The following is a 13,739-nucleotide window of genomic DNA, read 5'->3' as shown; positions in this document are numbered from 1 at the left end:
AGGCGCTTACAGCAAACCCCTGTTCCCTTGACCCTTGTTCAATCCACATGTGGTCCCGCATGAAGTGACCCCTGAGCAGAGCACGGAGTATCCCCTGGGCACTGCTGGGTGTGGTCCAATTTGTTACCAGGGTTTGAGCCCTGGGTTTCTACATGCAAATCATGCGCTCAGACCCTCTGAGCCATCTCCCCTGGCCCTAGTTCTAATTTTTCAATAGGGTCAGATCAAACAGTGCTCGGAAAGCCAGGACCAGTCTTGATAATAGTATGGGCCTAATGAGGTGGGGGCTTCCATACAACAGTACTTGGGGGCCACAAAGGGTTATGGTGACTCTTGGGGTCAAAAAGGCCAAACCCAGCAGTGCTCAAGGAGCCATGAACCCCCATGACAGGAAATATGCTCTATCCCTGAGGCTCTCTCCAATATGTCTATCTTGGGGCTGGAGCAACAGCACAGTGGGTAGGGCATTTGCCTTGCACGCGGCCAACCCAGGTTCGATTCCCAGCATCCCATATGGTCCCCTGAGCACCGCCAGCAGTAATTCCTGAGTGCAGAGCCAGGAGTAACCCCTGTGCATTACCGGGTGTGACCCAAAAAGCAAAACAAACAAAAAAACCCCCCAATAACAAAAAAGAAAAACAATATCTATCTTTATTAGGGATTTCCATACCATTCCCTAAAGGCTGCATCCACTTACATTCCCACCGGCAGTGTATAAGGGATCCCTTTCTCCCACATACTGTCAACATTTGTTGCTCCTTGTCTTTTTCTCTAAGTGTCATTCTGACAAGAGTTAAGGTGCCATCTCATTGTGGTTTTGACTTGCAGTTCCCTGATGATTAATGATGCTGATTATCCTTTCGGAGGCCGTGATAAAAGTGTTGACTCCAAGAAATTAAGATAGATGACTCCCTGAATGTGAAATCAGGAAAAGAGAGAGATAGTAATCAAGAATGTAGCCTGTCAGGTCAGAGAGCGGTGAAGATGCTTGCCTTGCACACAACTAATCTCATCTGGATCCCCTGGCACTTACGTGGTCCTCTGAGTACCACGAGGGATGACCCCCAAGTGCAGATCTGGGAGTAGGGACACACACACACACACACACACACACACACACACAAACAACACACACAGAGCAGATCTTCAGGAACATCATTTACAATTCTGTGTGATTCTTTCCGTCACAGGGACATGAAGACTAGCTGAATTAAAGTTTCACTAAAGTGAGCAATCTTATACATACAAACATAGAAAACTAACAAGTACATTCAGAGATCCAGAAACAAAAAAACCAATGACCAATAAGGTTTTAAATAAAACCAGAAAACCAGGAGCACTACAGCAAGAAGCTAACCTTGAAGCGCTTCCAAGTTTCATCTGATTCAAGTAAGGAGATGTGTGACAGCTGCCTTTTGAAAAGTTCTTCAAGGCTACAGAAATATGCTAAATATCATTCATTTATATTTATAAGAAACAAGCTCAGTCTTTTCTTTAAGGTACCCGGCAGTGCTCAGGGCTTACTCCAAGCTCTGCGCTCGAGGATCACTCTGGCAGTGTTTAGGGACCATATGAAGGGAAGGATTAAACTGGGGTTGGCCACTTACAAGGCAAGAGCCTTAACCCCTGTACTATCTTTCCAGCCTTCAGTCTTTTAGAGGTTCATTTTTAATTTTCCAGTATATATATATATATATATATATATATATATATATATGTATTTGTTTCATTCTGAATCAAGAGTTAACTTAGAATTTGTAAAACAAAAGAATGACATGTGTAAGAATGACAAACTAATTATATAGTCTTCACCTGGATTCACCAGCTCTTAACGTTGTTCCCAATTTGCTTTATCAGTCTCTCTCTCTCTGTCTGTCTGTCTCTCCTCTTCTCTCTCTCTCTCTCTCTCACACACAGCAGAGGCACAAGGTCTGTGCCATGGAGGTCTGTGGAACCACACCCCATGCTCTGTGCACAAGATGCCTAATGGTGTTCAGAGACACAGGACTCTATTTTTCTTTATCCCTAAGTCATTTAAAACTAAGACACACCCTTCAGGATGCTTTTCCTGACACTCAAGTACATAGTAATAGTGCAATGATTAAAATTAGGACATTTAACACTATATTCTTCTGAACGACTCTGTTTTACCTATAGTGATATGAACCATATATTGCCCTTTGCCTTCAAGAATCTCAGGATCCATTAATCTGGAAGAATCTCAGCCTTTGCCTCTTATGACACTAACATTTTTGAAGCGTACAAGTCAGCTGTTTTACAGAACGTCTTCACTGGGGTTCTCCTGACGTCATGCCATGAAAAAAAAAATACCACTGAAACTGGTGCCATGTCCTTTTTTACTATATCATACCAGAGTGGCCTTTATCAGGTAAGTCCCATTACCGGCAAGATTAACCTTATCACTTGGTTAAGGTGACATGTCTCTTTTGTAAAGTTACCATTTCTCAGTGTTGTCAATAAATAACCTTTACTGACCCTTCAGTAGAGACTCTTTAAACAGTGCTCACATTCTATTTCTCAAAAAACTTTCACTCACTACTTTAGCATCTAACTGATGACTGCTATTACCATGATGGCTGTGAAATGATCATCTCAGATCTACAATCTGTCTCACTTTGATTATTCAAACAGTCCCAGACACAGAAGGTAGAAAACCTTCAAGCTGGGGCTGGAGCAATAGCACAGCAGGTAGGACATTTGCCTTGCACGCGGCGGACCTGGGTTCAATTCCCAGCATCCCATATGGCCCCCTGAGCACTGCCAGGAGTAATTCCTGAGTGCAGAGCCAGGAGTAACCCCTGTGCATTGCCGGGTGTGACTCAAAAACCAAAAAAGAAAAAGAAAAAGAAAAAGAAAACCTTCAAGCTGCTTCCACGGCCTTGGACAGGCCTACCAGATGAGCACTTCCAGCTTTCTCATACAAAATGGTCCTCTCACACTATCCCTGTACCAGCCAGTCAGAAAGAAATCATTCATATCTGTTACATCAACAGATCTGGGGGGGGTTTTGTTTGTTTTTTGTTTTTTGTTTTTTTTTGCTTTGTTTTTGTGCCACACGTAGCTGTGCTCAGAGTTTAATCCTGGTTCTACATTTAAGGATACCTGTTCCTGGTGAGACTTAGGAAAGCATTTAGAGTCCTGGAGATTGAACTCAGGCCAGATGCATGCAAAGAAAGCAACCTACACTCTGTACTATCTGTCCAGCCCCAGCAGATGGTGTTTTAGAAACCAAAATTTGGTTTCAGAGTATACTTATTACTAAGGGGTATCACCGCTCTTAGGCTCTTAGAGCAAAAAGAGCTAACAGGTATCAAATATTTTTCAAAGTAAAAGGTAAAAGGTAAAGGCCCTCCCGTTGATCGTCGATTTGCTCGAGCAGGCCCAGTAACGTCTCCATTGGAGACTTTGTTGTTACTGTGTTTGGCATATCGAATACTCTCGGTAGCTTGCCGGGCTCTCCGAGAGGGGCAGAGGAATCGAACTCGGGTCGGCCATGTTGGCCGCTTGTAAGGCGAACGCCCTACTGCTGTGCTAGAGGCCAGAGTATAGGAGAAAAGGTGCCTGCCTCGCAGGCAACCAATTCTGATTTGATCCCTGGCACTGCATAAGGTCCCCCGAGCACTGTCAGGAGTGAACACTAAGTACCACCAGGGGTGTCCCAAAATGCCTCCTACATTTTGCCCAAAATTATATCTAACTTCAATACAATATACTTTTCATTACAACATTTAGGCAATGCATATGTGAAAGAAAATTTTCCCAAAATAACTATTCAATGCAGAGTACTTAATTACTGGTTAATTTCTACTTTCAAACTTTGTATAATTTTTTCTACCAAAGTAAGGTAAGGTTGTCATATGAATTTTTCAAGTTTATAAGAAATAAACACCTGAAACTCATTTAAGAGGTTGGGGATGTGGTTCAGTGGCAGAGCGTTGGGGCTTGAAGACTCTGGGTTGGATTCCCAGCACTGCAGCTAAAAATAAATAAATAAACTCAATTTAAAGCTCCGAAGTCGCAGAAGAAACTCTTTCCCAAAGATTTTAACAAAATCCAGGAATCATCTCCCTAAAACTTCATAACACTGAAAACTAATAAAAATCAATATTTTCTTTAAAAAAAGGTGAAATTCCTTTTAAAAATTAACTTTTTTTTTTACATATAAGAGAACGTAGAAACTTTAAGCCACTTTTCTTCAATATTTCAAAAAATACTAAAAATGTGGGCTGGAGCGATAGCACAGCGGTAGGGCGTTCGCCTTACAAGCGGCCAACATGGCCGACCCGAGTTCGATTCCTCCGCCCCTCTCGGAGAGCCCGGCAAGCTACCGAGAGTATTCGATATGCCAGACACAGTAACAACAAAGTCTCCAATGGAGACGTTACTGGGCCCGCTCGAGCAAATCGACGATCAACGGGAGGGCCTTTACCTTTACCTTACCTTACTAAAAATGTAAGTAGGAAGAGCAGGAGAGAACTACTGCGTGAACATACTAACTCCTTTGTCAGGAAACTCCCAGAACCAGTGGAAGCCCCACCCTGAGGATGGGGGTCCCTCTGTGAATTCCTCGGCTGATCTAGTGCGGCTGACAGACAATAAACACTGCAAGTGGGACAGAAAATCACCTCACGCTTTTGAGGTTTTGAAGTTTTCTTTCTCTAAACTATGTTTCTCAGGTCACTCAATCTTATCACAGACCCTCCTAAAGTAATCATGTAACTAAATCTCTATTCTTAGACCACGGCTAGGAGCCCCCCCAAACATGCCTCACCTTTGACTTCACTGAGAAGCTCTTCCATCTTTCTTTTCACTTACCTGCTGCTTTTTCCTAAGTCCACTTTATTCCTGAGCCTAGGCAGATCTCACGGTACATCCACTCAGCGACGCTCTGCAGCCTAATTAGTCTTCTCCCTTCAGCCAATCCTCGGAAAACTCGGACACCGCAATGTGTGAGTCTGACCTAAGAACTCCCCCCACAGCTTGAGAAATGTAAAGCACTCACACCCCTAAGTTTCAGTCTGAAAAGTTCTCAAATATCTTGCCTATAAAAACATCTTTTTTCCCCCCAAAATTCAAACTTTAAAAGTTTTCCTCCCAGGGCTGGAGAGATAGCACAGCGGGTAGGGCATTTGCCTTGCACGCGGCCGACCCGGGTTTGATTCCCAGCATCCCATATGGTCCCCTGAGCACCGCCAGGAGTAACTCCTGAGTGCAGAGCCAGGAGTAACCCCTGTGCATCACCAGGTGTGACCCAAAAAGAAAAAAAAAATTTTTCCTCCCATCTATGCAATTCACTACACTCTGGATATACAACTCACTGCACTCTGAGTGTTATCCTAAAGTTTCCCTCTTGTTCACCAAAAGATTAACTCCATAATTCTCTTTTGGATTTTTTTTTAAATTTTTACTAGTGAAACACCATGAGGTACAGTTGTAGACTTACAAATTTTTGTGCTTGGGTTTCAGATGAGTACCCATCCCTCCACCAGTGCCCTTCTCCACGAGCAATGATCCCAGTATCCCTCCCACCCCCCACCCCCACCTCTGTGGCAGGGCATTCCCTTTTGTTCTCTCTCTCCTTTTGGGTGCTGTGGTTTGCAAAAGAGGCATTGAGTGGCAATCCTGTTTAGTCTATAGTCTACTTTCAGCATGCATCTCCTATCCTGGGAGGATTCTCCCAACACCCTTTACTTGGTGCTCCCTTCTCTATCTGAGCTGCCTTTTCCCCCAGCATGTGCGGCTGGCCTTCTTTTGAAGTTTTTTTTATTTGTTGTTTTGGGGGTCATACCCTGCGATGCTCAGGACTCAGGACTCTGCACTCAGGAATCACTCCTGTTGGTATTCAGGGGACCACATGGGATGCCGGGAACTGAACCCAGGTTGGATGCATAGGAGGCAAGCACCTTAGCGAGTTGTACTATAGTGCCAGCTCCAACTCCATGACAAATTCTTCCTGTACTCTAATGGTTTGCGTTCAGCACATGTTTGTTTCAAATGGACCACTGCAGTAAGGCCCGGATTGATCCGTCTTTCCTAGCCCCTCCGTTAAGCTCTGCCTCTCGGAACGGTGCTACCCGGACACTCTATGAAACCTGGACTGAATCACTGGTCTCCCGGGGCTTCTCAGTGTCTAAAAAGCCTTGATGAAACAGAGTCCTCTGTCATCTGATTCCTATCATCCTACAGTAGAAATCTTCTTTCCCCTTGAGCCAGCCATACTTTTTTGTGTAAGCTTTGGTTTTCATGAGCAGTACATGAGATTCTGAGAACAGGGTCAGAGAGATAGAGCTAGAGATAGAGAGAGAGCGAGAGAGAGAGACAGCGAGAGAGAGAGAGAGAGAGAGAGAGCGCACAGGGGTTAAGGGCCTTGCTTGAACTGGTAGACTCCAGTTCAACCCAAGCACCACCAGGAGTAAGCCCTGAGCATTCCTGAGTATGGAAAAAAAAAAAAAGAATTTCTGAGCAATGCTATTAACCACACTTGTGTGTGCTCATATGCTGGGGTCCCCACATTCTCCCTCCAACTCAGTTTATTCTCATTCACTGTCAAGAGCTAACTCCAAAATCTTTCTCTTCACAGCCTCATACAGTAATTAACCTTCATAGCCCCATACCAGTGGCTGACCAGTCCAATGATGACACCATTTCACCTACATTATGTGTCCACGTTACCACTTATCATTTCAATATAATTGATGACATGTCTGTCTCCCATTGTGACCCTCTTGAAGCCAAAGAATACTCTTTAATTCATCATTAATTATACCTTCTATAGCTGTCATTTCAACAGGTGTTCAATAAGAAATGATGAATAAATTAAATTTGAAAGTAGAATACTGACTGAGGTCGTCAGTTCACACAAACATGCTCCTACCTGGTAACTAACTGTTTTCTTTCCATCACTCCCAGTCTGCGGTAAAGTCAATGGTCCAGATACTATCCAAACATCTTCAAACCTCTCTGTCAGTTCTCGACAGTACATTTCCATTCTGAAAAACAAAACATAAGCAACGCATAATACTCTCAGACGTAAGAGTAGAAAAGCAAACTAAATCACAAAAATATAGAATCTGAAAAATAAAACAATGCATAAATATTCTCAGACATAAGAGTAGAAAAGCAAACTATAAAAATTTCTGTATTGTAGGCTGGAGTTATAGCACAACGGGTAGGGTGTTTGCCTTGCACGCGGCCGACCCAAGTTTGATTCCCAGCATCCCACATGGTCCCCTGAGCACTGCTAGGGTGAATTCCTGAGTGCAGAACCAGGAGTAACCCCTGTGCATTGCCGGGTGTGACCCCCCAAAAAAAAGAAAAAAAATTCTGTATCATAAGATGACAGACTCTGGGAAATCAATGTAGACAAAAAAAACCAGCACATTACAATCATATAAACAATGACTTCCCCAGTTTACTGTACAAAAATATAACTTAAAAAATCACAAAGAGAAACTATTTTGTTCTCACTCTTCAACAACATAAATTCTCAAGCCTTTTCTAAGAATTATGTATCAACACAATGATAAGCTTTATTTACAGTTCCTAATGAAGGACAATTAAACCTATTCTTTGGGAGCAGGATGGCATGGGAAATGTTGGATCAAATCGTAGAATGCCCAGGACTTTTTCCTGGCTCTAAACTTAGGAATTACTCCGGAAGGTGCTCAGGGGACTGTATCGGTGGCAGCAAACAAAACCAGATAACATAACATTTATTCGTGAGACATTATATTAATGTCTTAGGACAAATCTGAAGAACGAGAATTACTTTAAAAAATATTTTAATAGGGCTAGAGTGATAGTGCAGCCAGTAGGGTGTTTGCCTTACATGTGGCCGACCCAGCTGTGATCTCATATGCTCCACCAGGAGTAATTCCTGAGCACAGAACCAGGAGTAACCCCTGAGTATTTCCAAGTTTGATGCAAAAGGGAAAAAAAAAGTATTTTAATGATGCTGGGTTATAGTTAAAACTAATCTTTTTTTTTTTTTTCCCCTTTATTTTATTTTATTTTTTTTAAAGTTGTAGATTTACAATTTTTTGTGCTTTGGTTTCAATTATACAATGATCAGATACCCATCCCTCCACCAGTGCCCATTTTCCACCACCATGGATAATATCCCTCCCACCCCCATCCCCCCATCCCCCCGTCTCTGTGGCAGGGCAATCCCCTGTGTTCTCTCTCTCCTTTTGGGTGTTGTGGTCTGCAAAAGAGGCATTGAGTGGCAAACATGTTCAGTCCATAGTCTACTTTCGACATGCATCTCCCCTCCTGGGAGGATCCTCCAAACATCCTTTATTTGGTGCTCCCTTCTCTATCTGAATAGCCCTTTCCTCTAGGATACCCGGCTGGCCACTAAAAGTTATGGAGTAATCCTCCTGGTGCTGATCTCAGCTATTCTTGGGTATTAATCTCATACTTTGTTACTTTATATCGCCCAGATGAATGCAATCTTTCTATGTCTATCCCTCTCTTTCTGACTCATTTCGCTTAGCATGATACTTTCCATATTGTACCACTTGTATGTAAATTTCATGACTTCATCTTTTCTAAGAGCTACATAGTACTCCATTGTGTAGATGTACCAAAGTTTCTTTAACCAGTCATCTGTTCTTGGGCATTCAGGTTTCTTCCTAAAACTAATCTTTTTAACGGTAATATACCAACTTATTCTAGAAAAGCTACAAATGAGAGTAGGTTCACAACAATATTTACAACACTAAGATTTACTGCTTACAAAACTAATTTACTAATTTACTGGATAAAAACGGCAAATAGCGGAGTTGGAGAAATACTACAGGGACCAAGACACATGGCATGCACATGGCCAGACCCAGTTTGATCCACGTTATTACACATGGTGCCCCAAGCCCTGACAAGAGTGAGCCCTGGGAACAAAGTCAGGAGTAAGCCCTTATCTTCTAAAATAAATAAATCAATGGGAGCTGGAGAGCTGGTATAGTGGGCAAGGTACTTTCCTTGCACACAACCAACCTGGGTTCAATCTCCAGTCTCCCATATAATCCCAAGTCCTGCCAGAAGTGATCCCCTGAACACAGAGCCAGGAGTGGGTCCTGAGCACCGCCAGGTGTGGCCCCAAAACCAAAATAAGTAAATATATATAAAGATATTTCTGAATAAAATGCCTGTTTAAACAATGAGCAAATAAGACAAATGCGGCTGTACAGGGTAACTCTTGGTTTTCTTTAGTGCTCCTCTAATTATTTTAAACCAAGTTCTACTTGGAGAAAACTACAATCAGCCTGAAACAACTTCAAACAGCACTACTAATTTTAGACGTTTAAAGAGATGCCCTAGGAGAACTGATTAAATATGTTTGAAAGTGGGACTGGAGAGTTACAGGGGTTTAGGCACGTACCTTGCATTTGGGGCCTTGGTCAATCCCTGCACCACATATGGTTCCCCAGGCACTGCCAGGGGTCATTCCTGAGCACAGAACCAGAAATAGTCTCTTGAGTACAACCAGGAGTGGCCCAAATTCCTATCAGCACCCAAAATAAGTGTCAAAAAGTACCGAAAGCTCAGATGTAGGTACTATCAGGGCTTTGCTCACAGGTTTACGTGTACCAAGACTCTGAAAAGCTCAGGAACTTTTGAAACACAAATATAGAAAAATATGTCCTTTAGACTTATTTCAAAAGATTTCCACTAGCCCAGTTAACATAAATAATAGCTGGAGTAGCTTCTACTAATCAGTGGCAAACATGATCTACGAATGAGTAAGTATGTCTTGAAGTCTGTATTCCAGAGGACTGTATTCCTGAAATACCAGAGACAGTCCCTTGCACTGACCGTCAGGAAGGCCCAAGTACTTCCACAGTATTAGCTTTGAGAGAAAAAGTTCAGAGACACACCAGCACCTTCTCTTATCACATCAATAATCTTCCACAGAACCACGTCTAAAATTCTCTCACCCCTCACCTGTTCCAGTAGCCAGCATTATTCTCAAAATTCTGAGGCACGATATTAGAAAGGTAAAAAGTTTCAGCCATGGCTTTCTGTGAAAAGAAAAACAGAGTAACTACAAATGAAATGCCTTCCTCTTTGAGAGATTTTTCAAAACTGAAAAGCAGTTCCTTATTCATAGGTTACCGCTGAGCAATTATAATTCCTATTTGTTAGAATGACACGATTCCAGAAAAGCCCAATAAAGATTACTCAAAATAAAACTAAAAATTAAATGAATAGTTTAGTGTACTACCTTTCTGAATGATTTATAAAATTCAAACCTGGACTGCAGATTCCAAGAGCTAAGTTTTCAAGACAAAAGTAAAGGGCTAATTCTGATTTTTAAGCCTGCAGCAAAAAAGGATCTCAATAAAGGTCAACTCTTAGGGATTTTAAGTACAAACTTATTAGTTTAAAACTAGCAGAGAAATTTTGTCTACTCAGAATTTCTGGTTATCTATTTGGTTAACTAATTATTCATTTAGTTCATTATTATTCATTATTTAGTTCATTAATTATTCATGGCGCTGGAGCGATAGCACAGCGGGTAGGGCATTTGCCTTGCACGCAGCCAACATGGCCGACCAGAGTTCGATTCCTCCGCCCCTCTCGGAGAGCCCGGCAAGCTACCGAGAGTATTCGATATGCCAGACACAGTAACAACAAAGTCTCCAATGGAGACGTTACTGGGCTCGCTCGAGCAATTATTCATTTCATACATAAATTCAAGGTCCTATTTGACTTCATTTCTTCCACTGATCTATGCTAGAGACCAATGTTCACAGTTACCTTCTCTTCAAATTGTGGCTTTCAACCTGTGATGCACTTGGGATGACCCATGTAATTCTGGAAAACAACGATCTCTAAATCCCGTCTCTGAGTTTCTAATGTAACTGATCTGGAGTAGGCATCAAAATTTCTTTTGAACCTTAAGGAGTACCCAAATGAGTACCCAAAGCTGATAACCACTAACTTAATGATAATCACCAATAGTTCATACAGTAAGTGTCAGGATCATTAAAAAAAAAATTCTCCTCTGTTATGACAGAGAAATTATTCTGAATTTAGAGATGAGGAACATGACAGCTAATGGTAATGTGTGATTCATAATTGAACATTAGGTTTAAAAAACTTTAAGATAAACAATTAGGGCAATCTGGAAAACCTGAATGAATTTTATGAGTGCTACTATTCAAATATATAAAAATACATTTGCAAATACTTTGGGCTGTTTCTTTTCAATCTAGTTAGGAATGAAATGTAATGGTGTTTGGAATTTTACTATCTATGGCTAAAAATTATTTATAAGTCTATACAATACACTATATTTACTGTGCATGTAGATATACACAAGCAAATGTAGCAAAAATGTATTTGCTGTGGTATGTTTTCAACCTTTCTAAAGGACTGAAATTTTTCAAACAAAGAATAAGTAACTTCAGTCCCAAGTTTGGCTTTTCAATTCCTTTTACAGAGCATATAGCTTTATTCATTCAACCTTGTTCAAACTGTCTCAGCATGGAGCCAGAAAGATAGTACAGTGCCTGGGGCACTTGCCTTGCACGTGGCCAGCCCGAGTTCAATGCCCGGCATCTCATATGGTTTCCCAAGCACCAACAGAACCAGAGTAAACCCAGTGAATCACTGGGTGTGCCCCAAAAACAAACAGAAAAAAAAAGTCGCAGCATCTGAGCCAAATTTTAAAAAAAAATTAATACGAGGAAAGAAAATATTAAAACACAAGGAAATCCTCAAGTTCTATAAGGTGCAGCTCCTTTTGAATTGCCAACTTCTTTAACACAATAAAATACCACCCTCCCCCCACTCCCATTCATCCCTCAAAAATATGCCTACAGATGAGAATTTATTATTTCCAGCTGGAGCCATATGTCCTCGTGACCAACCACTTCCAATATAGTCCTCATTGATCGCACTGAAGGTCGGAGAGATGTTGGGATCAGGCTTGAATTTACAATGTTTTCTGTCTGCATTACCTGGGAGGGACAGGGGAGAATGACAAAAAAAATGGGTTATCAGTGGACAAATATCCATCAAGATTCTTTAAGCAAGACGGGCTGCTTGCAGCTGACGTATTTCAGAGCAGCCAGCACTCGGTAACTGCACGCCTATCTCAAGTTCCCGGCATAGCTCAGATACTTCATCTGAATTTGGCACAGGCTGGCCTAGAGAAGCATCCTTTCACACAGTGCAGTCATCTTTGCATACTTTTGTTTCAAGTAAGTTAAGAATCCTCTGGGTAGTTAAAACAAAGACCAAACAAAATATCTGCCTGCATTAAAAGCTTTGTTGCTAAATAAACTCTTGATCTTTAAAAAGAACCCCTAGTTATCAGATCTTGTGTAAGTGTATTTGACAAGCTTATAAAACTAAAATAGGTGACTGTGTGTCACAAAACTCTGTGTGTGTATGTGTGTGTGTGTGTGTGTGAGAGAGAGAGAGAGAGAGAGAGAGAGAGAGAGAGAGGCAGAGAGGCAGACAGAGAGACAACATTATTTGTCCTGGACAGGACAGTTTGGAGGTGTGTATGTGTGTGTGTGTGGGGGGGGGGGGGGGTATCTGTGATATCTTACTTATTGTCTCTTACACAATAACAAAACCAACCTTGAGGTTATGAGCTCGATCTGGAAATTCCTGAAATGGGCCAGAGAGCACACTCAAGAGGCTCAAGGGCATGCTTTGCATGCAGGAGCAACTCCTGAGCACTGAGAAGGGAGTAGCCATTTAACACTGCCAGGTAAGGCACCCCACCACCCCCCAAAAAGTGGCCAAGAATATAGCTCAGTGGTAAAGCACTTGCCTTGCAAGTGTGAGATCTGAGGCCTTGGATCTGATCCCTGGTACCATAAACACATGCAAACACACACACTCACACACACACACACACACACACACACACACACACACACGTGTTTCCAGAGATTCCTGAATCAAAGTACTACATAGGAGAAAAGAAATCTCTATTTTTACTAACACTTTATATACCTCCAGAACAATCTGCCACAACTGTCATTAGCAAATGTTAACACTGTATTTTCTATTTGTCAATAAAAGTAATAATTCTTATTACCTTGTCAGTTATAACAATTCTGAAGATAAATGAAATACTGAAGTTACTCAAGTAATCTTAAGTAAACTCAACTACTCAAATACTCAAAGTAAAATGAAGAACTTGAGTAGTAAGTTCTTCTATATAGGAGTTGAGAAATATGTTACTATTTCCAACATCATTTTATTCAGAGAAATTTTTTAATTTCTGGATCCACAAGTTCAAAGTATTTCTAGAGGGTGGCAGGAGGGAAATGTACACTAGAACACAATCATGAAAGCTTTGTAAGTGTAGCTCACAGTGATTTAATTAAAAAAATAAAATAGATCAATTTATTTTTTAAAAAGTGAGTGGTCAACAAATTAGAACAACAACAACAAAAAAACCCTAACAAAAAAAAAAGTACATCAAGATTACCTCTAGGGTCAGGGATACACTTCAGTGCACATGTGAGATTCCAAGCACCATAAACATGCAATAATTACCATCCTTAAACGTAACAAATGGTGCTCCACAGAGGACAATACCTCATCACTTCATGAGGAAAATAAGTGGTAATACAGAAACATTATTAATAAAAAGAAACACTTCACTGGAATGGCTTCACTATATGCAGTTAGCTTTGGCGGGCACCCACTGCCTTTGAAAAACCACTTGTGACATTCTGAGAGGCCTAAACTAA

At 41.4% G+C, this 13,739-nt stretch overlaps 1 protein-coding gene across 1 annotated transcript in view; it reads right to left on the bottom strand.

Moving 5' to 3' along the window:
• The window catches only part of EXOG (exo/endonuclease G), a 35,249-nt gene that overhangs the window by 14,664 nt on the left and 6,846 nt on the right, over window positions 1-13,739 (bottom strand). The window contains exons 3-5 of the mRNA XM_056129227.1: window positions 11,845-11,984; window positions 9,964-10,040; window positions 6,896-7,010 (exon numbers count right to left, since the gene is read on the bottom strand). Of these exons, the coding sequence (XP_055985202.1) occupies window positions 6,896-7,010; window positions 9,964-10,040; window positions 11,845-11,984 (332 nt within the window). The remainder of the gene's footprint in view (window positions 1-6,895; window positions 7,011-9,963; window positions 10,041-11,844; window positions 11,985-13,739) is intronic.

Source organism: Sorex fumeus, unplaced genomic scaffold, assembly GCF_029834395.1.
Source record: "Sorex fumeus unplaced genomic scaffold, SorFum_2.1 ptg000072l, whole genome shotgun sequence".
NCBI classification, from domain to species: Eukaryota; Metazoa; Chordata; class Mammalia; order Eulipotyphla; family Soricidae; genus Sorex; species Sorex fumeus.
This window is presented reverse-complemented; position numbering and strand designations above follow the sequence as displayed.